The sequence below is a fragment of the Mycteria americana genome, chromosome 21 (genome assembly GCF_035582795.1).
Source record: "Mycteria americana isolate JAX WOST 10 ecotype Jacksonville Zoo and Gardens chromosome 21, USCA_MyAme_1.0, whole genome shotgun sequence".
NCBI lineage: Eukaryota > Metazoa > Chordata > Aves > Ciconiiformes > Ciconiidae > Mycteria > Mycteria americana.
This window is the reverse complement of record NC_134385.1, coordinates 8,466,656-8,492,808: the sequence shown is the minus strand read 5'-3', so window position 1 is coordinate 8,492,808 and position 26,153 is coordinate 8,466,656. Positions and strand designations below refer to the sequence as shown.

General features: G+C 47.8%; 1 protein-coding gene across 1 annotated transcript in view; it reads right to left on the bottom strand.

Annotated features, from left to right (window-relative positions):
- The window catches only part of LUZP1 (leucine zipper protein 1), a 43,799-nt gene that overhangs the window by 5,875 nt on the left and 11,771 nt on the right, over positions 1-26,153 (bottom strand). The window contains exons 2-3 of the mRNA XM_075522640.1: positions 5,791-9,067; positions 798-962 (exon numbers count right to left, since the gene is read on the bottom strand). Of these exons, the coding sequence (XP_075378755.1) occupies positions 798-962; positions 5,791-8,949 (3,324 nt within the window). The 5' untranslated portion in view covers positions 8,950-9,067. The remainder of the gene's footprint in view (positions 1-797; positions 963-5,790; positions 9,068-26,153) is intronic.

The following is a 26,153-nucleotide window of genomic DNA, read 5'->3' as shown; positions in this document are numbered from 1 at the left end:
TCAGGAACTCCTGTGCATGTCCAGTAAGATACACTGACGACAGGTTTGAGGTCTTAAGATATTTCCTGCTGTGGATGATCCATAAATGGGAAGATGCACTTTGCTCTGGGCAGCTGCGCAGGCAAAGAGAGAATGCCAGGAGAAAAAGAACGTCTTTTGTACAGACATAAGCATGGCTGTGCACCTAGGAATTAAAGTCTGCCCAGACCCCTGTCTCCTCTGAAGGGAGCCCCTGCGAAGAGGCTGGAATACAGGGGTTGGGTTTTTTTTCATATTTCAGGCAATAAGTCATAATCACTGTAATGTGGGCCATTTTCCACTTCTTTGTGTGTCCAGAAAGATGTGTTTTAGGAGGCAGAGCAGCAGGTATGTAGCAGCAGACAAGCACCCTAGTAGTACAGCAGACAGCTGAAGCAGGTAAGTCAGGGGCTCTGATTTTGTCTCTCCAAATTTTTTTTTCCATCACTGACTGTCCAATGTGTGCCAGAGGATGACTAGATGCAGTGCCTGTTATTCCCTGGAGAATGTTTTTAGCCATAAAGCTAGCTGAATCAAGTTTAGAATAGAAAAATAATGTAGTACTTTTTTACCAGTACAGGAAATGAGTAGAATAATTTACTGAAGCAATACAGTAGACATTCCACCTCTGGGCAGTGCTAATTTAAGACTGGATTTCTCCTAAAAGGTTTACATTCATTTTGGACAAGTTCTCTAAGTTATGTTACTGGGAGGTCAGTTCAGATATTGGCTTCTTGCCTTGTAACTCTCTCTTCTGGATGGCCCTTGAACTCACATACCTGCTCCTCCACTTGGAGACCCAGTGGTGCATGGGGGTTGGATTCGGGGTCCTGCAGCTCCATCCTGGTGGCTGGCCTTTTCCCTGGTGTGTCAACCTGTGAGAGGTACTCAGAAGAGCCGTATTGTTTTCTTCTGGAACTGGGCACAAAATCTTTGCTTTCATCCTGTGCGAAGGGAAATAAAGAGGGTTGGGACTCAGGGACTACGAAGGGGTCTGGAATAGCATTGGGTTCCTGGTTCTGTATTTGCAGTGCAAGGTGATGGCTTGAGTCCCTTTGGCAAGAAGGACTCAGGCCACCAGGCCAGCTCTGGCATGTCCTCACTTACATGCTATTTCATAAAGATTTTTTTTTTTTAAACCATCCAGTAATTTTAACCCAAGTTATGGGTGCAGAGTCTTCTGTTCAGCTGAGTGACCTGAGCACAAATCTGTGCTCAGCCTGCATGGCTCACTGTGCCCAGAGTGCCTGTATCCATGAGGGACTATCAGCAGAAAATCCCATGGTTTAGTAACTGAAGCAGTTTCTTAAAAGTATTAACTCTGAGTTTTAACTAGCATGGGTGGGGGGTGGCCAGCAACCTGAATCTCCCATTTTCTTGGCAATGAGGATGTGATGTGGCAGTGTCCTGCTATAGGACACTGTTTTCCTGCTATAGGCATCTAAAAGGCACTTTTAAACTCACTAATGCTTTCTTGAATATATGCAGAGACATTTATGGGATCATACCCTGGGTTTCAGACACCTATGGTCTGCCTTAGGGCTGGCTGGGGCACCCGTGTCTTTTACTGAGGCTGCACCTGGCTGTGAGCCATGGGGATGAGGAGTCCCTGTCACCCTCCAGCTCCCCGGGAAGATGGCAGTGCTTTTGCTGTTGCTGTCGCTGGCTGGAAAACCTCCTTATCCACAAGTTCCAGCACACTGTAAGGCACCATCACATCAACATCAGAAACAAAACAAATCATTACAATGTTGAACTTACAATTGCAATAACGTAATCAGCTACTGGGCAAAACACAACGGCTGCACTGTGCTACTGAAGGCTTTATCAGCTCTGCTTGCTTTGGGGATGGCATCGTGTTTGCTGAAACACGCAGTGCATAGCCCTGTGAAGGGGCTGCAGGCACTGGTGGAACAGATTTGGTCCCTACCTTGTGGCAAAAGGGAGAGCAGGGAAGGGAGAGGCAGCAGCACCCATGCCTAGCAGAAAAGCATCTCTGAGATGGACACCAGGCTTTGATGTGCTCTCAGAAAGGAGGTGACATCTGGTGGGTCTGGATGGGCAAACATCTGCTCTGAGCTGGCCCTGCTGTGGATGACATCCAGCAAACGCTGGACCTGACCTCTCCCTTGTGATCCAAGCCCTACAACAGAAGTAAGACATAAGCAGCAGCAGCACCTTGGTGAACAGGCACAACACAGGGACAGGTCGCACAGGGCCCTTCAACCAACCATGGGCCAGAGATAACCATGGTGGGCCAGGCTGCTTATAAAAGTGAGGTAATAATTTTAATTTAATGAATGGCAGTCATCTTGATGGACCTGGACAGCTTAGCAAGGGCTAGGCATCTCTTTGTTTCTGAAACAGTAGTTGTCTTTAGAGATGAGGCCACTGGGTGAGCATATAGGAGCTCCATCCCCTTGGGCATGTGACAGTGTCAGTCCATATCTGCTGTTAGGCAGCATGAATTTATGACTATCAACCCAGATACACTGGTCTCAAAGAGTTTCTTTCATAGGTAAAGAGCTGAGCCAGGGCCATCAGGCTGGCCACCCCCATGTGTCGGCGATGCAGACCAGCACCTCCTGGTACTGCACGAGAGACAGGTCAGCATGGAGCTCAGCATGCTCCATGGCACCCCAAAGGACAATCAGCTGGTCACTGACAAGCACCTGGGAAGCTGCTCTCAACAGACTGTGACCCCCAGGATTCGCACAAAACAGAATGGAACCCTTGGACAAAGTTACTGAGGTGATGAAATGAAAACACAGTGACGTGGCATGGCTGGCTGCTTAAGCAGAAGCTTATGTGGAGTCAGCGAGGGTGAAATGGTGATGGATGCACTTTCTATTAGTCCCTAAAGCAGAGGAGAGAAGAGGCAAGGGACAGCACATCCCTGGATACTGTCAGTGAGACTTTTCCATGAGACCTGCCCACCATAAGAAGGTACACGTAGCTTCAGTTGAAGAAAAGCCTACCTTTAAGTTTTTACCTAATTTATGTGGCACACAGCCCAGCTTGTCGTATTAATGTCACAGTCACAAGAAAAATGAATTAAGCGCATTCATCTTGCATTGCTGCCTGCTCACTGCCTGCCAGTGCCTTTGGACTAATTCGGGCATTGCAAATTTTCAGCAGTCAAACATCACACCAGAGAAATACCGACTTCATTATCTGAAACACGAAACCCAACAGAATGACCGCTTGAGGGCTTGCATCTCCTCAGGTCTTTTATGGGAGCCCGAGAAAGGCTGGCTGCAAGCACTAGAGGGCGCTGGTCCTCAGGCTGCAGCATCCAGCCACCAGTACCTACTGCTTTCTGGGTCTCCCAAAGCAGCGCTCCAGAATAGCGCTCCAAAGAGCTGCTGCTTCTGTAGCACACGTATTGCTAACAGCTGCCGATACCTCCTGTAGCTTCATTAGGGACATTTGCCTACATCAGCGGTACAAAAACGGAAGGCTGAAATTACACCTTATGCCTTGGCATCTCATTGCAAGAATTATTTCCAGGTGCTCAGTTTGGGTCTGTCCCGAGGGACAGGCTGAGGCAGGGGCCGAGCCTCCAGCTTGCTTTAGCCTCCTGCTGTGCTGCAGCAAATGGTCAGACATCATGAGTATTTCACCGAGGAGAAGAAGATGTTATTTTGGCAAAACCAGCACAGACCCCGTGTTTCCCAGATTGCCTCAAGAATCCTATCTCAGACCTTGGATAGTGGAGCTGGGAAGAGGTGACAGTGATGGCTTCACAGGAAAGCTGAACGTGCAAAGTTACCATAGATCAGTGCCAAGCCTTCTGCCAGAGAAATAGCTACATCTTTAACTGAAACACAAATCCCAGCAGAAACAGACTGCTTGTGATATGAGGCATATTAATAAGCCTGAAGATCCCCTTCAAAGGCAGATACTTTGTTTTTTTTCCAAGGGCATAAGCAGTAATTTGAGCTGCCCAAATACATAAAATTTGGTATATCTGGTATATTTGTGTATCTGGAGTCTTTCAGGGTTACTTCATGATCCTCATTTACAAGCTAAAAATATACTGAATTTATGACCAAGAATTCAGATTTGTGACTGTGTGGTGTCAGGGTGATTTTATTTCAAAGTGTGATGCAGAGAGATGCCTAACTCAATATTCAACTGCCCAATACTCAACTAACCACATGGTTGCTTTCCTGACTGCTTGTCGCTGCAGACACAGGCAAGGCTGGAAGCCAGCTAATTCATCAGGGATACCCAGGATGACCATGCAGAGATCAGGCTGCTCTTGTCAGGTACACTTCAGCTGCTGTTGTAGCATAGTTAGCAAATTTGATCTGACCTTGAGACCACCTGCAGAATGTACTGCAGAGCTACACTCAGCCCTGGGTGGGCTGCTAGGGGGAAGATGGGAAAGAAATATGTGAGTGCCCACTCTTTAGGGCTCTATGACTGACCACGCATGAGCCCAGCTGCAAGTGGAGGCCTCTTCAGCTGTGAGACTCGAGGCTGTGGGTGCTGGGAATTTAAACTCCGGGTATAAAGGAAGACCCAGGAATGGATCTCCCATTTGCCAAGCACATAAGCTGCTGTTATGCAAAAGGACAGCCTCAGTCATGTCAGTTCTGCCTGGATTCATGAAAGGGAACTACAGACTGCCTGTGACCCATGAGTGACCCTGGCCAGGGAGATGATGTATTCTCAGTGTCCAAATGTAGCTGGAAGGCCAATCTGCACTTCGTAACACCAGGCAATAGACTCTCTGCAAAGCAAAGCAATGGTGCAAATTCTTCTGTGCTTCTCATTGCCAGAGAAGCAGAAGAGAAGTTTTGCAAATGTAAAACTCCTTTCACATCTTCACCACCTCATCTTTGTCAATGCCAGAGTCATTTGGTTATGAATCTGTCCCCTCTGCCACCAGCCCTGTCAGATTACTCAGCTGGGCTCCTCCTGGAGACTAGCAATGGCAATAGATGCTTAGAGCAGCTCTTAAGTAAAGAGCAGAGGCAGGAGCTGCAGATGGAATCAGGTTAAATGGACTGGAGGGGCACTTGGTGCCAGTGAGCTCACTTGAAATATGCTGGAGCCTGCAGCTCCAGTGGCAAGTATAGCTCACCAGACCAACTGTCTGCATGCGTCAGCCTTGCTTTGAGGGACTCCGCTCACGGGTACCAGCCAAAGGAACAGGAAAAGAGCACAGCCATCCCCATGGCTCTTGCTTCTTTTCAGGTGGCATATTGACACAGACCATGGAGGGAGCAGCCCTGTGTAACCAGCCACCACTCATTTGTTTAGGAGATGCCCAGGAAGCATTTCCAGACCAGAGTCTGGTTTCACATGGGGAAACAGTGCAGCTCTTAGCAAAAGGAGCTATATCTCTACAGCTGCCGTTAGAGCTACAGCTCTGCCTGTGGCACAACCCTATTAAAATCTGCTCATTTCAATCATTTTTTCATTACTACTCCAAGTTGAAAGTGCCATGCAAAACCACTCTAGAAAGCATGCCATGTCCTACATAAGCTGTGACCATGTCTTTTCTGATCTTGGCAAGACCAAATGCTACTATAAAGTTATTCATATGGCATTACAAGACCCAAGCAGATGGATATAATTTCAAGAAGTCTAAATCGGGTACTTCACATATGAGATGCTCCACTGAAGATAGCAGGAGCTGAGAGAGGGCAGCACTTCAGGAAATAAGCTGTAAGAATTTCAAATCAGGCACCCTACAACTAAGAGGCAACTTGGAAAACCTCATCAACTGAAAGACAAGAGTGTTTAACATAGGATACTTACAGGTAGCGTGGTCCGGTGCCAAGCAGAAGCCGCTGTAGGATCACTTGCATAGCTCCTGCGTGTTAGCAGTTCAGATGCACTTAAGTTACTTTTGGTCCTTCGGGACCCCAATTCAGGGGCACTCCAGGAATTAGCCGTGGCACTGGTCCTTGCTGAGGTCTGCTCCAGGGAGTTTGTTCTTGCACTGTTCCCTTCCATTTCTGAGAGGTCCACTGAGGACCTATACATGTTTGTAGTACTGGAAGCTGCACTTTTCTCCACTTTGGTTTGAGAGTCCTCCAGGGAATGTAAGCCTTGTCTTGTTCTCCAGGAACTTCTCACAGTGACATGTTTTGTTTCTGATGAAGATGCATCTGAAGAGCCATGGCTCTTCCAGCTGATTGTCTCTGAAGGTGGCTCATTGTTCCTCTCTGTGAGTTCAGAAGTCTTTATCATAATGCTGCTTCTGGAGACCACTGTTTCTGCTTTACTTCTCGGCACTGCCTCTCCAGTTCTGTCTGTCTCAGATAATTTCAGAGCACTTTTATTAATCGATATCTCGAAGGGTGTGGGGAGATTGCTTGTTATTGGTGAAGGCTCATTTGGAGCAACTCTGATGTTGCTGGTGGTAACATGCCTTTCCTTTGCTGCTATATCTGCACTGGTCCTTGGAGCTGTTGGCTCGGAAGGGAAGATTGTGATGCTGCTTGTCATTTTATTTGTTACCATTTTAAAAACAGACTTCTGTTTTTCTGACTCTGCCTCAGAAACAGTTCCTCCCATGACTGCCTTCATATCCTTTTCAACAATTGCAGGTTTAATGACAGCTTTTGATCTCAGAGCTTCTCTAGGGCTGAACGACCTTCTGGATTTAAATCCTCCAGTGCTGGTATCTGATGGTTTTATACACTTGGTGGAGTCTTCATCATTTACAGTGGTTTTGTCATTTTCAAAAAGTGATGCTCTGAAAACTCCCCTGGAATTGGAGCACTGCTTGGAACTGACTTTCTTTCTTGTCTCAAAATCTGACTGAGTAGTTATTTTTTTGCTTCTTCCCAATTCTTCATCTGAATTAAGTTTTTCCTGGTTATTCTGGATGGTTTTGGAGTCCGTTTTTAAGCCAGCATTTACATGATCCATTGCTGAAGTTGAAGACTGCTCCGTGTCTTCTTTATCAAGGCCTGTGAGAATCTGCAGAATGTCTTCCTGACTCCTGGAGCGATGGGAATGCTTTGTTAGTGTTGAAGGCTTTGCACTTTCAAGTGATGTGTCTGCGAATTCTTTTTCCTGGGAGATTATTGCTCTTTTAGCCCTTCCCTCCGAGGGCTGTCTGTGTGATGCAGCAAAAGTGTTCACTGCTTCTGCTTTAGAGCCAGTGGAGTCTGACGCCAACGCATGGGAGGAGAGGTGGTACCTGTACGCTGAAGCTGTGCCATTGGAAGAGGCGTGATTACCCCTGGTGAGCAGCGTGTCCCCCGAGCAGTCACTGACTTCTGCCTGACTTGTTTTCAGCTTCTCGGCCAAAGAAGCCACCGATTCTCCTTTGCTTGACTTTTCATCCCGTGCGTCAGCACTGGTTTGGCAGTTGCCACGGAGCACCTGAGATGGCTTCTCAGCCTTGGATCTCAGGCCTGTGTCACCAACAGGTTTGGAAGGTGCTTTCCAAGATTTCTGCTCCTGTGCAGCAGGAGGATATCGGCTGAGGACAGATGGCTGCTCTTTTGATCTCTTTCCCTCATTCTGCGTGACGCAGCCTTCCTTCTGACCAGAAGAAAAAGTGGAAACTAAAGATTTCTCTTCCAGTCTTTTTGTATCTGTCACAGCAGTGTCTGAAAGGGCAGATGCACCAGATGCTTTTCCTGCTTTTCTGTTCATTAAGCTTGGACTGGGCACCTGCTTACCACTGTGGCTGTAGCTGTCGTTACTGACAGAGAAATCTCTGTTCCTTGCTCTTTCCCGGCGCTGCTGCGGTGAGAGCTCCCCTGGCTTGTGCTTGGCAGCTGTCAAATCAGCTGTGACACCTCTGTATTTAGGTCTGTCATGTTTTCCCCTGCTAGAAAAGCTTGTATCTTCATTTTCAACCTCTCCATTCTCCAGATCTTTCTGTTTCTTTATTTGCATTTTTATTTCTTCTAGCTGACCCGTTAAGAGTTTGTTTTTATTCTGTTCACTCAAGTAACTGTCTTGCAGGTCATTGTTTTTGGCTCTCATTTTTTTAAGTTCTTCTTCTAAAGATTCAAAACGTTTGATCTGAGTTTTAAGTTTCTCAATTTCTTGGGTAAGATCTTTCACTTTGTTGTCTTCCTGATTTTTATTCTTTTGGTTTTCTGATTTATTCCTGGTTTCATTTTCTACATGTTTCAGGTAATCCACACTTCCCTTCCTCCTGGTCTCCTTAGAGGGCAATGCAGAAGTCAAGTCATCTTCAATTCTCAAATCGTTTCTGTCCAGGAGATTATTTGATGACCTTTCTAGCAAGTTGGATGCATTTCTAGTTTGATCTGCCCTATTTAGTTTATTGTTTTGTTCTAGTTTCTGTGTTAGCTCCTGGATTATTTTTTCATTCTGCTTTTCTCTTTCATTAAAATGCTTTCTTTCAGTGATAAAGCTCAGCGCTAAGGATTTCAGTTTCTCTAATTCACCTGTTAAGCTCTGCTCGGTTTTATCCAGCCTGTCCTCAGATGTTTCCAGTTCCTTCACTTTCACTCTAAGTATTTCTAATTCTGTAGATATCTTTTTGGTCAAGTTCTTTTCTTCATTGAGGCTAAGACACAGCTGCGTACAGTCGTTCTTGCTCCTGCTGAAGGCCTCCTCCAGCTTCTCCAGCTCTGCCATTCTCCTCTGAAGGTGTTCGATTTCTGACTTCAGCTCTCGGGTGAGGCTCTCTTCTTCTTCAAGTTTTTCTTTCATTAACCGGCAAAGCTCTTCAGCCTTCCTAATTTCTTCATCCTTGCCTTCAATCTTCAGCACTCTTTTCCGCAGGGCTTCAACGTCAGCGAGCATGCTGGAGTTGCTGCCTTCTGCCTGGATAACTTTGTCCTGGAGGTCAAGCAGCTCATCCTCTGCTTTCTGCAGATTTTTGGTTGCTTCCTCCAGTTCATCAAGGCGGCGACTAAGACTCTGCAATTTGAATCGTAGGTGCCGATTTGAGGTTTCCTTGTAACCTGTAAATTCTGCCATGTTTATTTTTTATTCTTTTTAGGTGACAGCTTTGCTTAGTCTGGGTGAATGGTGTGGTCTTTAACACCTTGTGTATTCCTGGTACGTTACCGTTTCTTTGAACAGAGGCAATGTCACCCTGAAAGAAAAAATGCTTAACATCAATATAAGAGCTCAGAATATAAATATTCTCACTGTGTAAGTTAGACTATAAATGTTTATATAAATAATGCTTTAATTAAACACATTTCTGAGTGCTAAATTAGGAGAAATGAAACTGTGGAGAAGAGCCACGGTCCATTTGGTTATACGGGGTTTCCAAAAATAGTCTGTTCCCAATAGCTGAGGGAAGGAAGTGCCCTCCTCTGCTGGTCTGCACGGGCAGTGTGTGCACAACCAGCAGACCCTCACCCCAGTGCTCAACAGTCAGTACAAGCTGCCCATGTGCAAGCTCTTGGGCTGCAGAGGTTGATGCATGTGCAGGACTTGGGTCCCTGTACACTGACAGGCCCACGCAGCAGACACCTCTCTTTTCAGCACTGCACCAGTCTCCTGAAGATGCCTTAGAGGTGGAGATTCAGGAACCATAAACAAGACCTGGAAACTAGAAAATGCAACCCCCAGCCATTTGGTGGCCACTAAGGAGGGGACGAGCCCCCACACACCCAGCTTGCAGATGGAGGGTGTGAGAGCTGCTGCCAGTTGGCACTGCACATCGCTGCCAGTATTTCTCCTGCAGCCCAGGCTGCTTGGCAGAAATCTTCACCTGGATTGTAGTCACATCCTGAGGACACCGTGCCAGTGCAGTTTCAAGTTTCTCCCTCCTGTTTCAAAAGCTGTCATTGCCCTCAGCTGCCACCCAGTCCATGAGCAGTTGCGAACACTTACACCTCTCTTCCATGCTGCCACTGACAATGAGCAGTGATTATAACACACGGGCATGCTCTGACGCACTAAATGTAGATCTCTTCCCAGCTCAGCTCAGAGGTGGCAGGGCTTTTTTTAAACAGCCCCTCTGTGCTCGGCAGGGAGTAGCAGCGAGGGGGACCCGAGCGGGCCAGAATGGCTGCTGGGAGGATCTGAAGTCCCTCTTTGGCACTCAGCATTAGTTTCGCCTTTTCCTGGGACTGAGGTACGTCCCCAACATGTGTGAGGGCTACTGCAAATTTGAGGGGAGTGGGGTGACTGCAGCTCTTTGACCTGCGCCCTTGCTCAGGCTGTCTGCCTTGAAGCAGGACTTGGCCTCCAGCATTTTTGTAGAGCTCCCTGCAGAGGAAATACTCAGGAGTTTCCTATTTCACAGAGCCAAGAAGCGAAGAGCAGGATGTGGGGAGGAGACAGCGCCAGTAAGGGAGACGGAGGGAGACTCCGGCGCCTTGACGTGAAGCCTTTGACTGAAGGTGATTCATTTCCTGCCAGGCAGCGGGACCCAGGCTGCCAACAGGCACCCACCACGCACACCGGGCACCCTGCGACCCCTCTCCCGAGGGACCTCCCTCACTCTGGGGGGGTCACCAACCTCTTCGCTTGGTCTCGTGCACCTCAGGCAGCTGAAAGGAGCACCACAAAGAGCACCCGGAGAGGAACCTCAGTGCCGTGCACAGTGGTGCGCCTGGCCTTGACCACACGCCTGTCTCCTCCCTAACCACCACGATCACATCCCGTTCCCGGGCCACCCTTCCTTGCGCTGCCTACAGACCGTAAAGGCCACGCAAGCCACGGCCCTGCTGCACGGCTGTTTGCAGACAGGAAAGGCTGTTCAGACCCCGGCAGGATCACATTGAGAAATGTCACCAGAGCGTCGCAGGAAAGGCCAAAGTGAGCAGCTTCACAGTGCCTTGAAAACAAAGCCCTGTCCCCAGTGGGCCTCGGAGCCGGGAGTTAATGGTTAACCCAGCACCAGCCACCGGTTGGGAAGTGAGAGCGGCCTTGTCCCCAGGACACAGCTGGCGGAGCGTGACGCAGGCAGATGAAGCAAGGCTGGTGTGCAGCACTGGTTTTCAGGCCGCAGCTCCTGCAGGTTGTTTCCACAGAGCTCAGGGGAGAGGGCTGCGTGTGGCCCACGAGCATTGTGCCAGCCAGGGGGATGGCTCTGGCTCCCAAGCGACAGGCTCCTCACCACAGAGACCATGGTGGCTCAGCAAGCTCTGCCAGTGGGACCAGTCCCAATGCTCATGGGAAGGGGTGGGAAATGGAGAGCTGCCTCCACAGGCGGGTGGGCAGAGGGGTGAGGCAGAGGGGCCGCTCTTCCCTTTCCTCCCTCTTCTACATCGCAAATATTCCTGCAGCATCAGCTGCCACCTGGATAGAGTAGGACCCACCCACACACTTGGCACCCTGGGGAAGCCCCACCGTGGAGGCCAGTAGAGGCTCAAGCTCAGTGAGCAACTGGGTGCAGAGAGGTGACCTGTCCTGAAGACAATGGGCTTCTGCAGACAGAAGAAACAATCACCCTGGGAGGTGACCTGGGATGGTCCAATGCAGTCTCCACCAGGAAGGAAGGGGGTTACGGGCACAGATCCCTGGGAAGGGACCCAGTATTGCTGGTGAACCACCCATTTTGTTGCTCCACCAAACCATGCTCCTAAAGCTGGTTCCTACAGAGTCTGGACCATGGCGAATAACATGCCTTTGTGTCCGCAAAGGATAATGTTGTGCAAAGAGCTCGGTGTGGGCCATGAGTCAGGATTTAGACCCTCTGGCTACACGTCACAGTTCATGGGTCATAAAGAGCAGGAGAGGGATGTTGGGACTGAGTCACTGATCTCCTCTGTGGATGTCAGAGGCTGCTCAGGCCCAGAGGAGAACCTGATTTAGGAGGAAACACTCACATCTTCAAATGAAGCAGAAAATTGAACTCAGCAATTAATTGAATTGAATGAATGAAAGTGGTGTCCCTCAGGGGCTGATGATGTTTAATGTCTTTATTAATGACAAAGAAGACATGGGATGGAGCATGCTCTTGGCAAGTTCGTGGATGATACTAGGCTGGGAGGTGGGGGGAAACATGGCTGATATGCTGGAGGGCAGGGCTGCTATTCAGAGGGACCTTGATAGGCTGGAGAAAGGGCCTTAGCCTCAGCAAAAAGAAGTCTGAGTCCTGTTCCTGTGGCACCAGGACAGGCTAGGGATGATGGCTAGAAAGCAGCTTCCCAGAAAAGGATCCGGGGAGTCCTGGAGGACAAAAAGTTGAACGGAGGTCAGCAGCATGTCCTTCTGGCTAAGAAGGCCAACCATAGACTGGGCTGTGTCAGCAAGTGTGCAGCCAGCAGGTTGAGGGAGGTAGTCCTTCCTCTCTGTTTGGCTCTTGTGAGGCCACATCTAGAGTGCAGCGTCTAGTTTGGGACTGCCCAGTACAAGAAAGACACAGATGTACTGGGCTGAGTCCAGCAGAGGCCACCAAGATGGCCATAGGCTGCAGTGGACATACAAGGAGACACTGAAGGAACTGGGTTTACTCAGCCTGAAGAAAAGGCAAAGACCTTTTGCTGCCTGCAGCTACTGAACAGGAGCATGTAGAGAAGAGAGTCAGGCTCTCCTCTGAGGCACACAGTGAAAGAAGCAAAAGATACAAGATGCAAGAAGAAAAATTCCAAGTAGGTATTAGGACTTCCCCCCCTCCGTGAGAGTGGTCAAACACTGGCACAAGGTCCCAGAGAGGGGACCCTGTAGGACCCCTGTGGGACCTCCATCTGTGGAGGTACTCAGAGCTCTACCAGAGGCAGCCCCTGGACCTCCCCAATACCTCCCCAGCTGACTTGATTTACTGCAAGAGATGGAAGAAGTTCAATCTACTTAGCTTAATAAGGAGAAGAAGGAGATGTAAAGCAACATCTTCTACAAATATGTGGAGAGAAAGTATGCACAAGAAGTCTTCTAGCAGAAGGCCTTTTAACTTCTTGGCATAGCCAGAACTAACCCCAGTGCTTGGAAACAGAACCTAAACAAATTAGTATTACAAATAAAGTGCACATTTATATGATTGAGGGGAATCAGCCAATATAAGATATTATCTTAGATGTAGTGGCTGCTTTTAAGCTGGTTATGCTTTGAGTGAAGGCTTGGACCAGAGACCTCGAGGGATACTTCCAACCTAAATTACTCTGGCTGTTCATGACTATTCTTCTCCAGCCTGTCGCTGATATCAAAATATCAGAAGGAATGGTGCAGGATTCTAACACTGGAACTATTATTAATGCTAGTTAATATTGTTGGGGGATGTTTAAACAGGACTTGTTAAATAAATATGATAAGGCAATAACTTGCTCAGCTTGTGAAGGTACTGAACAATCTGACATGGATGTATGGACTTCTCTCTCTCTTTTTGGAAAGTGAGCAGTTCTCATCCTAGCTCTATTTTGCATTTTTACCAAAAAACAAGAAGAAAAGTGGATGATAATTTTCACAAATAGCAAAAAAATGGTAGCAGTGGCAAATATGCTACGAACAGTTCAGTTAGAGCCATCTGAGTCACTGACAAAGTGAGATCAAAGGCTCTGAAGGGCTGTATCCTAGGAACACTGAAGAGGCTTAAACGGTCACAGTAGAAATATCTGCAGAAGCGGCTGATGTACTGCTGCAACTCAGAGGCAGACCCTCCTGGCTGTATCAGCAGGAAATACTGAGTAGGAGTATGACAGTAGAAATGACATCATTTTGTATGCAGTACTGGACTGTGCATTTACACACGCAAGTCTGATGCATCTCCTCTTGCTTAAGTAGTGACACAGAGCAAGAGACACCTACAAATTGCTCTTGAGTCTTCTAGATTCAAAGAGAAAAAGATGCTCGAGTGTCTTCCTCTGACCTTCCCGGGGAGACTTTCCACAGGAGTTCCACAGAAGCATCTTACCCTACATGTCGTGTTCCTTGCTCTGATTTGGTTGTTGGTCCCACTGCTCTGGATTTCAGGATGTCCCCAACACACCCATGTGGGAATAACTGTTGGCACCCACTCCTACTGTGCTCTCTGCTACACCAAGATAAAAATGCTGCCAACTGCGATGTGTATCTGTCGCGTGCTAGAAGACTCTGCTGTCTCTCACGAGCACATTTTGCCCTTAATCTTTGGTTTTTTATCTTTTTGCTTGCATTTTTATACTGATAATGCAACATCCCTCACTGTGGTTGGGGGACCCAGGCCCCCAGTGACAGCACTGCTGGTCTTCCACAGTACCCATCGTCAAAAGGGTAACATCACATCATATACATTAAGTTTCAGCCTTACCCAATCTTAAAGATGTATGAGAATTATTAATGCCTTGGCCTACAGCCACTTTTTATTCATTTCTTCTTTTGCTCTTGAAGCTGTAGGGGTTTCCAGGAGACCCTGGAGAGCAGCACTTATCACAGGCAATAGAAAATCAATAGATTCAAACACAGCTATAATCAGAGATAAGAATAGCAATTTGCCCCACTGCAGTTAGAGCCCTTGGGGTCCTCCGCACTGTCAAATCCACACAGGCTAGGAGTTCTGCATTCCTCAGCTGACAGGTGGTCTAGTTTCAGGAGAGGAGCAGAGTGGGGCTATTGTCCATGCTCTTGTGGATGGGGCATACACCTGGTACTATTCCCTCCACCTCCCCAAATGCTGGGGTGAGCTTAGATCCTCCCTGTTCTGTTTTCTGCTAAATTATTTCTCAGAATACCTGTGGGAACTGTATTTTTGCACTGAGCACAATGCTGGGAGTGTTTGCACACATCTGGGGAAAGGGAGCCTTAGGCGACACAGGTCTCCTGACTATTCAAATTGCATTAGGAGGCTGACAGTCACTTCAGGCATAAGGACAGCTCCGGAGACATACATCAGCAAAACCTGGCGTAGCAAGGGGGCTCCTCTTAGCAGTCCCAGATGGCCAACCAGGTCAGGGGGGAGTTGATTAGACTAATGGTTCTGGTTCTAATGCATACTCTTCCACCTGAAGTATAGGTTAGGTGTGTTTGTTGGATTCTGCCCCATGTGCATATACATCTACAGTTTTAATTAAAGGGTTTCTGGTGTTGCATACGTATGCAAGGGAGTGTGAACATGTCATGCTCAAATGCAGTAATGCTGCTGACGGTTCATGCTTGTATCACAGCTCAACATGGTGAGAGCATCAGCAGGATTTTTCTTCCTGCCCCAGGGTGGAATGGGCTGGGAGGAGTCCAGCATGTCATTCTTCATTTGTAAAGCAAAATGTCTCTGCCATTTGTATAGAAAAAGGACATGGGTGTCACAAATCGCAGCAGATGAGGATACAGTGGCCAGAGCCTTCAGTCAAAGAGAGAAGGAAGGAAAGTCTTTCTTAATTTGATTTTGTCTTTTATGAGTTCTTTCCAGCACCTGGTTCTTGACCCCACACAATGATACATAGTCGTGGGAACAGGAGAAAAATACTCCAGAAAAAAAAAGGTATAAAACAAGATATTCAGACTAAATAAGAGCCAGAGTCCACTATGTGTCATCAACCTTGCATGCCACCTGCAAGCACCTAACAACCTCCTGGGGCAGCTGAAGAGAGACAGATGATGTGTTTGCTTACGCAGGGTGGGGAAACAGGCACCCTGGCTCCACTGAATGCAAAGGCAAAATTCCAAGTGACTTTTAGGGATGTCTGTATTTTGGGGGATGAGCTGTCTCAGAAACGTCTGCATCTAGTGAGAGAGGAAATTCTCAAAGTCAGAACAAGCTAAACAATCTGGAAGTGGTTTGCATATTGAATACTACATTGCTAGACTAGAGACATGTGAAATAATGAGACGGCAGCCAAAAATAACCACAGCAACCACAATGTTCAAGGAGACTAAAACAAAGACACCAAATAGCATCTACAGCAAGTGTGGGAGAATGCAGCAGGCTCTGCAGATGCCAGAGAGGATCTGGCATGTCACTGAGTCACACCGACCCTATGCCAACACTCTGATCACCCACCGAACTCCTCAGTGCTGCTCTGCTCCCGGCATTATAAAAGGAATTTCTCTACACGGAGCTGGCAGGGCCAATGTGAAAGAAGCAGAGCATAAAGCCACCCCCAGCTACTCACAGCAGATGCTTTGAGCAGCACTGAGGTTTGAACAGACACAGACCACTTTACCGCACAGCAGAGATTTTGCTTTTCTCTACAAAGTTGCTACCGCTCTCCTCTGGCTCCCCTTCGAAATCACTGCTTGCCTCGCGCTGGACTCACAAGTAAAGGCTCACTGAGACCAGGTCTGAGCATTCAGTGACTAGGTGTAGCATCTTCCTTCCAGCAATACACGATGGTGTTAACCTGCACAAGTGCCAAACACAGCCCTGCAGCTGGTAGCATCCTTGCCCTGGGAACCCCATGGCAAGGAGGATGTTACCTGTACTCTGGAGCTCTTGATCAGAAATGGATCGATACTTTCAAAGCCCCTCAGCATGCTGCTCCTACCTGCCAGGTATCAAAAAATGCTTTGTACGTGCAGAAGACAAGTTACCTATTTTGACAAGCTCTACATTTGCCTTATATTTGAATTCAGCAACACATTTTTATGTATTGTAGGCAAGCAGAAGAGTTGGTGGGACAGCTGGGGACCTCATCACATCATAGACCTCAAGAATTACCTTCCTGCCTTCTTCACGCTGTTTCAAGAAAAACGCCCCATCCTGTGCTAGGATCAAAGCTGAGGATGATGTTTTTCTTCTCTGACTCAGTGTCCCATGCTGCTACTTGTACTGTCCTCAGAAATAGATTTTACTGTCACATTTGATTTCACAAACACTATGCGGGCATCTCTCCAGTGAGTCACAAACTTGGCAGCATCCTGTGGATGGCATGGGAAAAGCAGCCACAGCTCAGTTGTGCCTTTGTAATATTTATTGGACATGGAGGTCTTCCACCTCCTTCACCCCTCGATCCCTCCCCTCCCACCTCCATCAGGCTCAGCATTGCAAGGGCTTCAGGGACCATGGCTGTCACATCACTTCTCTTCACCCCCATGACATGCTAGCGTCAAGGTGCTGCTTGGAGCTGAACCACGCACAGGCTGGCTGAAAGTCATGGGATCCAGACTTTAGGAGAGCCTCAGACTAACTGAAGTTTCCCAACTGTCCTGCCGCGAGGCCAGCATTTTGTCTGTTACTGTTGTCTACTTTGTACCCAGTTGTCATCGGTTTTTATCTGTAATTCTCCAGCATTGCCCCTTTTGAGGAAAGGGGCCTTGGACTCTTCATGGATACTGCAGTATTTATGAAGACATTGGTTCAATGTTAATAGCAGTACAAAAACCAAACAGAGTGTTGGAAGAGGAATGTAAATCAGGAGGGAAAACTGCTGCTCAAGTCTCAAGTGCTGCAGGCTTCTGGCTCATCCATCTCAGAAAGGCTGTATGTAAGGAGACTGCCTAGGATCAGCCCCTCCAGCCTGAAACAGAGGGAGCTGATGGGGGGAGGAGGTACTAATACAGATTCATAAAAATCAGGAGAGGAGTAGAGGAAGTTGATGTTTGCTGCCATCCATAAAACACAAACTGATGGGCATCAGATGGAATGACTGCAGGGAGGTTCAGAGCAAGCAGCAAAACCATGGAAATCACAACTTGCAGGATATTATGGATGCCAAAAGTTCACACAGATCCAGAAAATTATTAGAGAAATTCATGAAAGAAAATTTCAAAGATTATTGAATGCAAATAACACAAAGTCCTATGACTCAGGAAGTCCCTGGAAGTGGACAGAGAGGAAATCATACTGTATATTAGCTATTCTCATGCTCCTCCCCAACATCTGCTTTTGGCCACTGGTGCAGCTAGGATGCTGAGGAGACGGGCACCTTGGTCTGACCTACAGTGCCCTTTCCTCTGTTCCTTTTCTTCTCTCCCCCATCACTTCAGTCTACCTCTTTCCGCTTCTCAAACTTCCATTTTCCCCAGATATTTAGCATACGGTAAAAGCTCTTCTCAGACCTATCTTCCACATTGTCACTTTAACAAGCTCGCCTCCTACACTTGCTCTTCTAACCTCTTCATCTGGCCACCACAAATCTTACCCTTCAAGCACAGCTCTATTCCCTCTACCTTCTGTCATGCTTGTGCTGAAGGCTGGGACAGTAATATCAGCTCCAGTTCCTGCTGGTGTTTTCACTCCCTCTTCCCATCCTGTTGCCTTACACTCGTCTCTGGACTCACTCTGTTCAGCGCTCTGCTTCTGCTTGTACGTGGTTTATCCTGGGGAACTCCTTGCTGCAGGATGATGTGGAAGCTAAAAGTCCTCATGGGTTCATAAAGTAGCAATTAGACAAATTCATGGAAGAAAAATCCCCCACGGTCATACATACAGGGACAGGGACCCACTCCTAGCTCAGTAAGGCTCCGAGCCAAAACTTGGAGGTTGGGAGAATCCTCTGGCCCGCATTGTTGCACACCTCCCCTGTCCCTATCCTCCTTCCTGAGAGTCCATTTCTAGCCATTGCTGGAGACGGGATACAGGGTAGGTAAACCTGTGCTCTCATCCAGTGGAGTTCTTATCATCTTCTTGGGCTCTTGTCTCGTCCCATCCCAGACACCTATCCAGCTCATACAGGACTAACACTGCACAGTCTGGGAAGTGCCACACTACAAATGCGCTAAGTACCCAAAAGCACAAACCCACACAATTATTGTCCAGCAACATCTACAGAGCTGGGAAAGACATCCCTAGTACAATACACCTAATGAGATCAGCTTCAAGTACTCATAACCATCTCTGAATCATTTTGCTTATTAGGCGTGGGCAGCTTTAACCTTCACATTCTTCCTAGCATTATACCCGAGAGCCACATGGGCACTGATATATCCCTGCTGGCATGAAAATTATAGGGTATTGTATGTTTCTCTGCACCCCGTCTGATACAGGGTATACTCCACTTTCCTAACAGAGTGGTGGAAGGACATCCGAGCCAGCTCCTTTGCAGGAATGCTCCTTTGATTGCTGGGAGCTTTCCTGGCCAAAACCCTGGCTCAGCTATTCAGATGTTTCCACATGGATCCCTACAAACCCTGCAGAAAATGGGGATTGCTCCAAAAGCCCTCCCAAAAAAATGAGCTCATGGACCCAGTAGCACAGAAAACTGGTTATTCTTGCGACTTTCTTCCTGGAAGAACTCAATCAATGAAGTTTGTAAGTGCTAAACCGAAAGCTTTTTAGCTCCTTTACACCCACCACAAGAACAGCTTGGGGAGTTGCCATAGCTACTGACTGCCGTGAACCACTGCAGCTACTGAACCATCTGTTTTCTGCCTTGGACAGAAATGAAAGGACAGACAGGCAACCAGCCCGTGTGTGGGTGCCTGCCCAGTCTTGGCCAAGAAATGCAATTCGGCAAACTCCCAGCAGATCTCAAAAGCTGGGGCAGAGCAGAGTTTTGGAAAAAGGAAGCGTACAGGCCCAAAAGAAGCTACACTTCACACCTGCACCAGTGTCTGGAGGCCAAGACAGCAATGTGGCTGCAGGGCAAAGCCATGTGGGGAGACTAAGCAGAAAACAACCACCTAACATCTCACAGTGTGCTGTTCAACAGTGCAATTAGAGAACAACAGGATGCACCTCTCATCCCCACCCACACAGTCCCAGCTATCCCCAACGTTCAATGTGACAGTGCGTGCTCCTAGCTATCTAATGCATGCCCCAATGTTTTTTCTCTAGGACCAGCAGAGCTGCTGTCTTCATAGTTTGAAGTGTATTTCAGAAGAAAGCAGCAGCTCTCAAGTGCAGGGTCCCAGGCTGCCTGCTGCTGCCAGGGAGCAACTCCAAAAGCCACAGTGGCATGCCTGATTCACCTAAAAAAGGCTGTAGGGCATCACACTGAACCCCAACCCACTGCTATTGGGCTTCCCCAGCAGCCCTTACTGGTCTTCTGATGCACGGCTGCACAGCTAGTCCCATGGCTTATTTTCAACATTGTTTTGGACATCCCACTGAAATAAAGCAGCACTTGAAAAATCTGTTGCCACAGCAATGGCTCTCTGGCCCTCAGACCATATGATAACGTTCCACAAGGAAGCTGGCACTTTCCAGGTTTTTTGTGCTAGTCTACCCAAGGAGGTACCCTTTGACAGTATTTGTTCAAGGATTCCCCCAGGTCCTCTTTCTTCTGCTGCCCATTTGTCACAAAGTTTACAAGTTGTCTTTCCCGAGGTCCACACTCTGATGAAAACACAAGTTTCCCTGCTTCTGTTGCAATTTGGATTCCTACACTTTGCTCTGCTTCAGCCATTTAAACAAGTACTGGGTCTGTTGCCGCTTGCTCAGGGATGTCCCAAACTGTCCTAATACTGCAGCTGCTGGAGCAGTGTGTGCTGGCTGAGTTGAATCTGATGCCTTCTCACTCCTAGCTGCATATTCCCCCCTGCTACGCACACTCACACACTCCTATCCCAAGCATTCATGCAGGACTTACCTGTGCTAAAACTAACCTCATTAAGGTAAGAAATAGACAGAAAAATGTTTGTCCCAGCACAAAGGAGTACAAGGTAAGAACAAGGGTGAAAGTGAGCAGCACAGGAGCAAAGAAGGAAGAGGCAGAAGAACGCATCATTTCTCCACCAGTGAGACTTCCGACTGCCCACAGTTGCCAGGAGCATTTCTTAAGGAAAATGGTGACAGAGCCCTCCCATCTACATAAGCACTTCAGCAGAAGTGGGTTTACCTCCAGAAAGCTTCCCGGATCTGCATTTCAACTTTGAACTCACACCTTCCCGGAGAAGCTAGTCCCCCTGCATGACATCGGCAATGCAGGACCTGCCCTCGCTGCCACCCTACATCAATGCATTCCTCCACCACGTTAATAAAAGCAGCTGAAGACACTCTGAGCTCCGGGTCATAGAGGCAAAGGTTAACTCTGAAAATCTATGGAAGGACCTTCCAAGTCTCATCAGGAAAATGACAGATGATGTTCGGTGTAGATCAGCATTAAGTTACAGACATGGGAAAAAACATACTAATTTTACATGTAAAATAAGAAGCTTTCAGCTTACCGCAACCATTCAGGAAAATACCAGCTCATTGCTCCACAGTGGTCAAAAATCAAGTCTAATACTACGAGTTACTAGGAAATAAGTACAGCACAAAAAAAAGAAAACATTAATTTGCCACTGTATCAACCCACGGCATGCCAGCATCTCCAAAGCTGTTTCCAATTCTGGTCCCATTTCAGCCTCTGCTGCCAGCTAGAAAAGATATGCAACAAAGATGGTCAAAAGTATGATTTCTACAGAGGAAATCACTGACAAATTAGTACTATTTAACCCGGAAAATGAAATTACTCAGGAGGACTATAACAGATCTATAAAATTATGAATAGTTTGGAGAAGAGGGATACGATCAAATGTTCACTGTCACTGCAGCCACAACAAACAAGGAGAGACGTTCCTCCTCATGACATGCTGTTGGACTCTGCCACAGGATGCTGTGGACACCAGAAGTTTCCATGGGTTTGGGGCAAACAGATAAAGTAATGCCATAGATGTCTTTTGAGAGTTAGTAAAGCCACAGAAGCCCCATCCAGCTCTGTAAGTGTCTGTGCCACAAGGGGCCAGAGACTGGGAGAGCACGCAGGAACTACTTACCACAGGTTTTCCCCATTTCTACTCTCTTCCTTAGGGCCCTGTTCTTAGCCACTGCAAAAATACTGGGCTACATACACTTGTGGTCTGATCCAGGACAAACGTAATGGCCTTGGGTAGGAAAGTCAAGCCCAGCTTATAATCACAAAAGAAGGAAAAGATATGTCCTGCTAGATTTGCATCAGGAGCTGGGTGAAACAAGGATTATGGCACAGATGGAAACCACAGATAGTGGCTCTTCATTGACAGGCTCTGCTGTCTCTGGCAGGCCAGGCAAAGCAGCAGCTATGCTTTGCTTTATGACTTCGGCCAGATGTAAAAACCTTGGATCCCATGTTGCACAACAGCACGGCTTAACAGTAAGGGTAAAGAATGGGTTCATCTCATCCACACGTCGGCCTTCAGCACACTCCTGGAGGCGGGCAGAGCTACAAGGTGAAGCCAAAGCAAACCCAGCATCCAGGTCTGCTGGTATATCCTCTGACCCTGAAGCTGACGCACAAGGTGACACAGGTGCCCTGCTCCTGTCCTTGGTATTTTAAATCCAAGAGGACTGTGCATGGCTAGACAACTCAAATACGTGGTCTGGGACTGGACCTGGGTAGCTCTGTGCTCACTTCCATGTTGTTCAGCGTCTGCTGTTTCAGAAGGGCTTTGACTTCACACTTGCTGGGAGGTGGTGGCCCTGCAAGGAGGCAGCAACATGTAATTTCACAGAGGGAATGTTCTCGTCTCGTGTCACAACCCAAGACAGAGCTGTCAACAGATTATTTAACAACCTAATTTGCTTTTTTTTTTTTAAGTAGGTAGTTTTGTGCCAGCCTCAATGAACAAGACTCTGCTCATTGTCAAGAGCAACATATAATCCTGCTAACTAGCGTAAACTCCGATAGAATCATAGAATGGTTTGGGTTGGAAGGGACCTTAAAGATCATCTAGTTCTAACCCCCCTGCCATGGGCAGGGACACCTTCCACTAGACCAGCTTGCTCAAAGCCCCATCCAACCTGGCCTTGAACACTTCCAGGAATGGGGCATCCACAACTTCAATCTGTTCCAGTGCCCTACCACCCTCATAGTGAGGAATTTCTTCCTTATATCTAATCTAAATACCCTCTTTCAGTTTAAAGCCATTACCCCTTGTCCTGTCACTACATGCCCTTGTAAAAAGTCTCTCTCCAGCTTTCTTGTAGGCCCCCTTCAGGTACTGCAAGGCTGCTATAAGGTCTCCCTGGAGCCTTTTCTTCTCCAGGCTGAACAACCCCAACTCTCTCAGCCTTTCCTCATAGGAGAGGTGCTCTGGCCCTCTGATCATATTTGTGGCCCTCCTCTGGACTTGCTCCAACAGGTCTATGTCCTTCTTATGTTGGGGGCCCCAGAGCTGAACGTAATACTCCAGGTGGGGTCCCATCAGAGCGGAGTAGAGGGGGAGGATCACCTCCTTCGACCTCCTGGTTATGCTTCTTTTGATGTGGCCCAGGATGCGGTTGGCTTTCTGGGCTGCAAGTGCACATTGCCAGGTCATGTTGAGCTTGTCATCAACCAACACCCCCAAGTCCTGCCCCTCAGAGCTGCTCTCAACCCATTCTCTGCATTTGTGCTTGGGATTGCCCCAGCCCATGTCATTCTCCCAGTCCCTGCCTTTGCCTTCTGCAACTTCGGCGGTGTGACTTGAGCACTTGCCGGTGAAGACTGAGGCAAAAAAGTTTTTGAGTACCTCTAGCCTTCTCCATATCCCAGGTAACCAGGTCTCCCATTTCCTTCCATAGTGGGCCTGCATTTTCCCTAGTCTTCCTTTTATCACCAACATACCTATAGAATCTTTTCTTGTTGCCCTTGATGTTCCTGGCCAGATTTAATTCTATCAGGGATTTAGCTTTCCTAACCTGATCCCTGGCTGCTCAGACAATTTATCATCTGAATATGGGTATTCCTCCCAGGCTACCTGTCCTTGCTTCAACCCTCTGTAGGCTTCCTTTTCATGTTTGAGTTTGTCCAGGAGCTCCTTGTTCATCCATGCAGGCCTCCTGGTGTTTTTGCCTGACTTCCTCTTTGTTGGGATGCATCACTCCTGAGCTTGGAGGAGGTGATCCTTGAATATTAACCAGCTTTCTTGGGCCCCTCTTCCCTCCAGGGTTTTATCCCATGGTACTCTACCAAGCAGATCCCTGATAAAGGATCCCAGGTTAGCGAGGTTCTCATCTCTAAAGCCAAGCTGAAGGCAGAGTCTGAAGTACGATGAACATAAGTTTGTGAAAATGGAGAAAGAACAGAGACATTCAAATTCATAGCTGTGCTGGTAACTACTTGAACCCTTGTTAAACTGGGTAAGAGTCACACTGAATAGCTGAAGAAGCAGTAGATGTAAGGTATCTTGACTTTATTAAGGCTTTTGACACTGTCTCCCACATGGATTCCCATAAGCAGAGTAGGGAAACACACGTCTAGATGAAACCACAATGACCCAGAAACCCCAGGGCTCTCTGAAACTGTCCCCTGATTCAGTGTGAAAATGAGAAGCCTGTTCAATAATAAAAGAGAGAGATGGTAAGAACTCCTTTGGGAGGTCAGACAAATGTCTGTGTAGTCCAAAATCTGTCTCTGAACATCACCAGCAATGGTTGTTGGGGGAAGAATATAATAAACATGACAAGCAGTGATCTTCCTTATGTTTTCCTAGTACAACCCCTCCATTGGGTCTGTTGAGCAGTCTCATTAGCAGCACGGGTAATGGAGTGGAAAGGAGACTGAGACAATGCAGAGATGCCACCAAGCTGAAAGCAATAATGAGCCCAGAACAGAGCATGATCCTGACACACAGGAAAAATAGTTCAGAACCCAAACCAAAACTCACCCCAGGCCAAGTCCTGCACTGCAGGCAAGTGAACCACCTAAACAGAGAATGGGTGGACTCACAGCAGAAGGCAAATACAGAGGTAAGAGCAAGCTTCCACCTACCTACAAGATCATCTTTTGTCAAAAAGGCAAGTCATGCTCTGGACACATTAAGAGAAGAGCTGTACACACAGCAGGTGAAGTAATTTTTCTGTTTTTCTGAGGACTTTGGAGCTTGAGACACAATACTGTCTTCAGGACTCAGCTACAGGGCCGCAGTCTGGAGTACATGGCCACACGAAGGGATCACCGAAGCATTGCCATGTTATCCAGGAATGGGCCAGAGACAGCAGGCAGCTCCATGCTGCACTGAAGATGCAACTGCAGTGCCACGTGGGGCTCAGAGGCACAGGTCTCCTCACAAGCCGCCTGTGCTGCTCCTCACTGGCTCACTCCCATGTCCTGCTCACAGCCCACCTGTATGCAGGGCTCAGCCACCTGTGGCAGGGAGCACAACCTCAGCACCGAGTGCCCAGCTCGGTGCAGTGCCACACCATCACGGGTAGCCAAGCAGCCGCTGAAAACCGAAGGTGAGCAGGGAAGCCCTTTGGCATCCCTCCCAGCTCTCCTACACCGGGAAATCCAACTGCCTGACCTCAAGGTCCTACCCAGCCCTACCTTTGTACTGTTTGAGGAAAGAACCTGGCTTAGCTCTCTGCTTGAACAGTCCATCTCCTTGAACAGTACCTTGGAGTACCCCCAAAATTTAGCCTTCTAAAGCTGTGCATTTTATATAAAAGAGTCCAGGCACCCTCCACAGATAAAAAAGGAAAGTGAGCAGCACTGTCAGATAATTGTTCACCTGATCCCAGTTTGCTGCCTAAGGCCGGGCAGGTGAATGGTCCCTCGGAGACTACACTGTCATCCTGCTGACCAAAGAGAGCACTTAAGGGTACACCTATATCAGTAAGTGAGCCTTGCTTATGTCTGTCCTCTGCCCCAAGGCCAACTAGTATGGAACAAGTCCCCCTGCCCTATTAAACCTGCTTTGCCTCCAAACAGGACAGTCCTTGCTAACTCCTGAGCCATCCCCAGGAGATGTCTGGGAAGGTCCAGGCCAAGCCATGCCAAGAACCATACAAACATAAAGCAGCATTGATGACGGTGACCCGTGGCTCAGGATTGTCCTCTAGCACTCCTTAATACTAGTAGGGAAAATCTTTTGGGAACAGCTTAGACAAACGGCCAAGTTTTAGCTACGGTTCGGGAAAGGCACCCTGTCCTCTCTGCATACCTTGCCCTGCACTTCCTTCCAATCTGTGCATGCAGGAACTCGTTCTGAGCAGGCCCAGCAGGCACCGCACAGACCCTCAGACTGACAGCATGGCAGCACAAGGAAATAAAATGTGACCTGAATTAAAAATGATCATTCAGATTTAAATAAAAGTATGAATTTTAATTTTTCATTAATCTTTACTGATAGCCCTTTAATTCAACAACCCTTAGCAGTCATCTAGGACTAATTACTCTGATAAAATTCAATATTCAAGCATAAGCCTAGTTTTAACTGCTCTTTTGTAGGTCCACTTTATAAACCATTAGCATTGCTATCCACCCACTGAATAGAACAGCCCTGACACTAGAAAGAAACATGATCATTAAAATCCCCCAAAGTCAGTAAAAGTTTTACCCCAAGTCTCTGGAAAGTTGCTCTTGCTGGGGGGATCCCTCTGCCGGGTAGACTGCAGGGGGATCCCTCTGCAGGCTCGTCTGCGAGAACCTTGCCCTGGCCTAGCTGACATCTGACACAGCCTCCCCGATGTAAATTCAACACTTGCCCTGCTT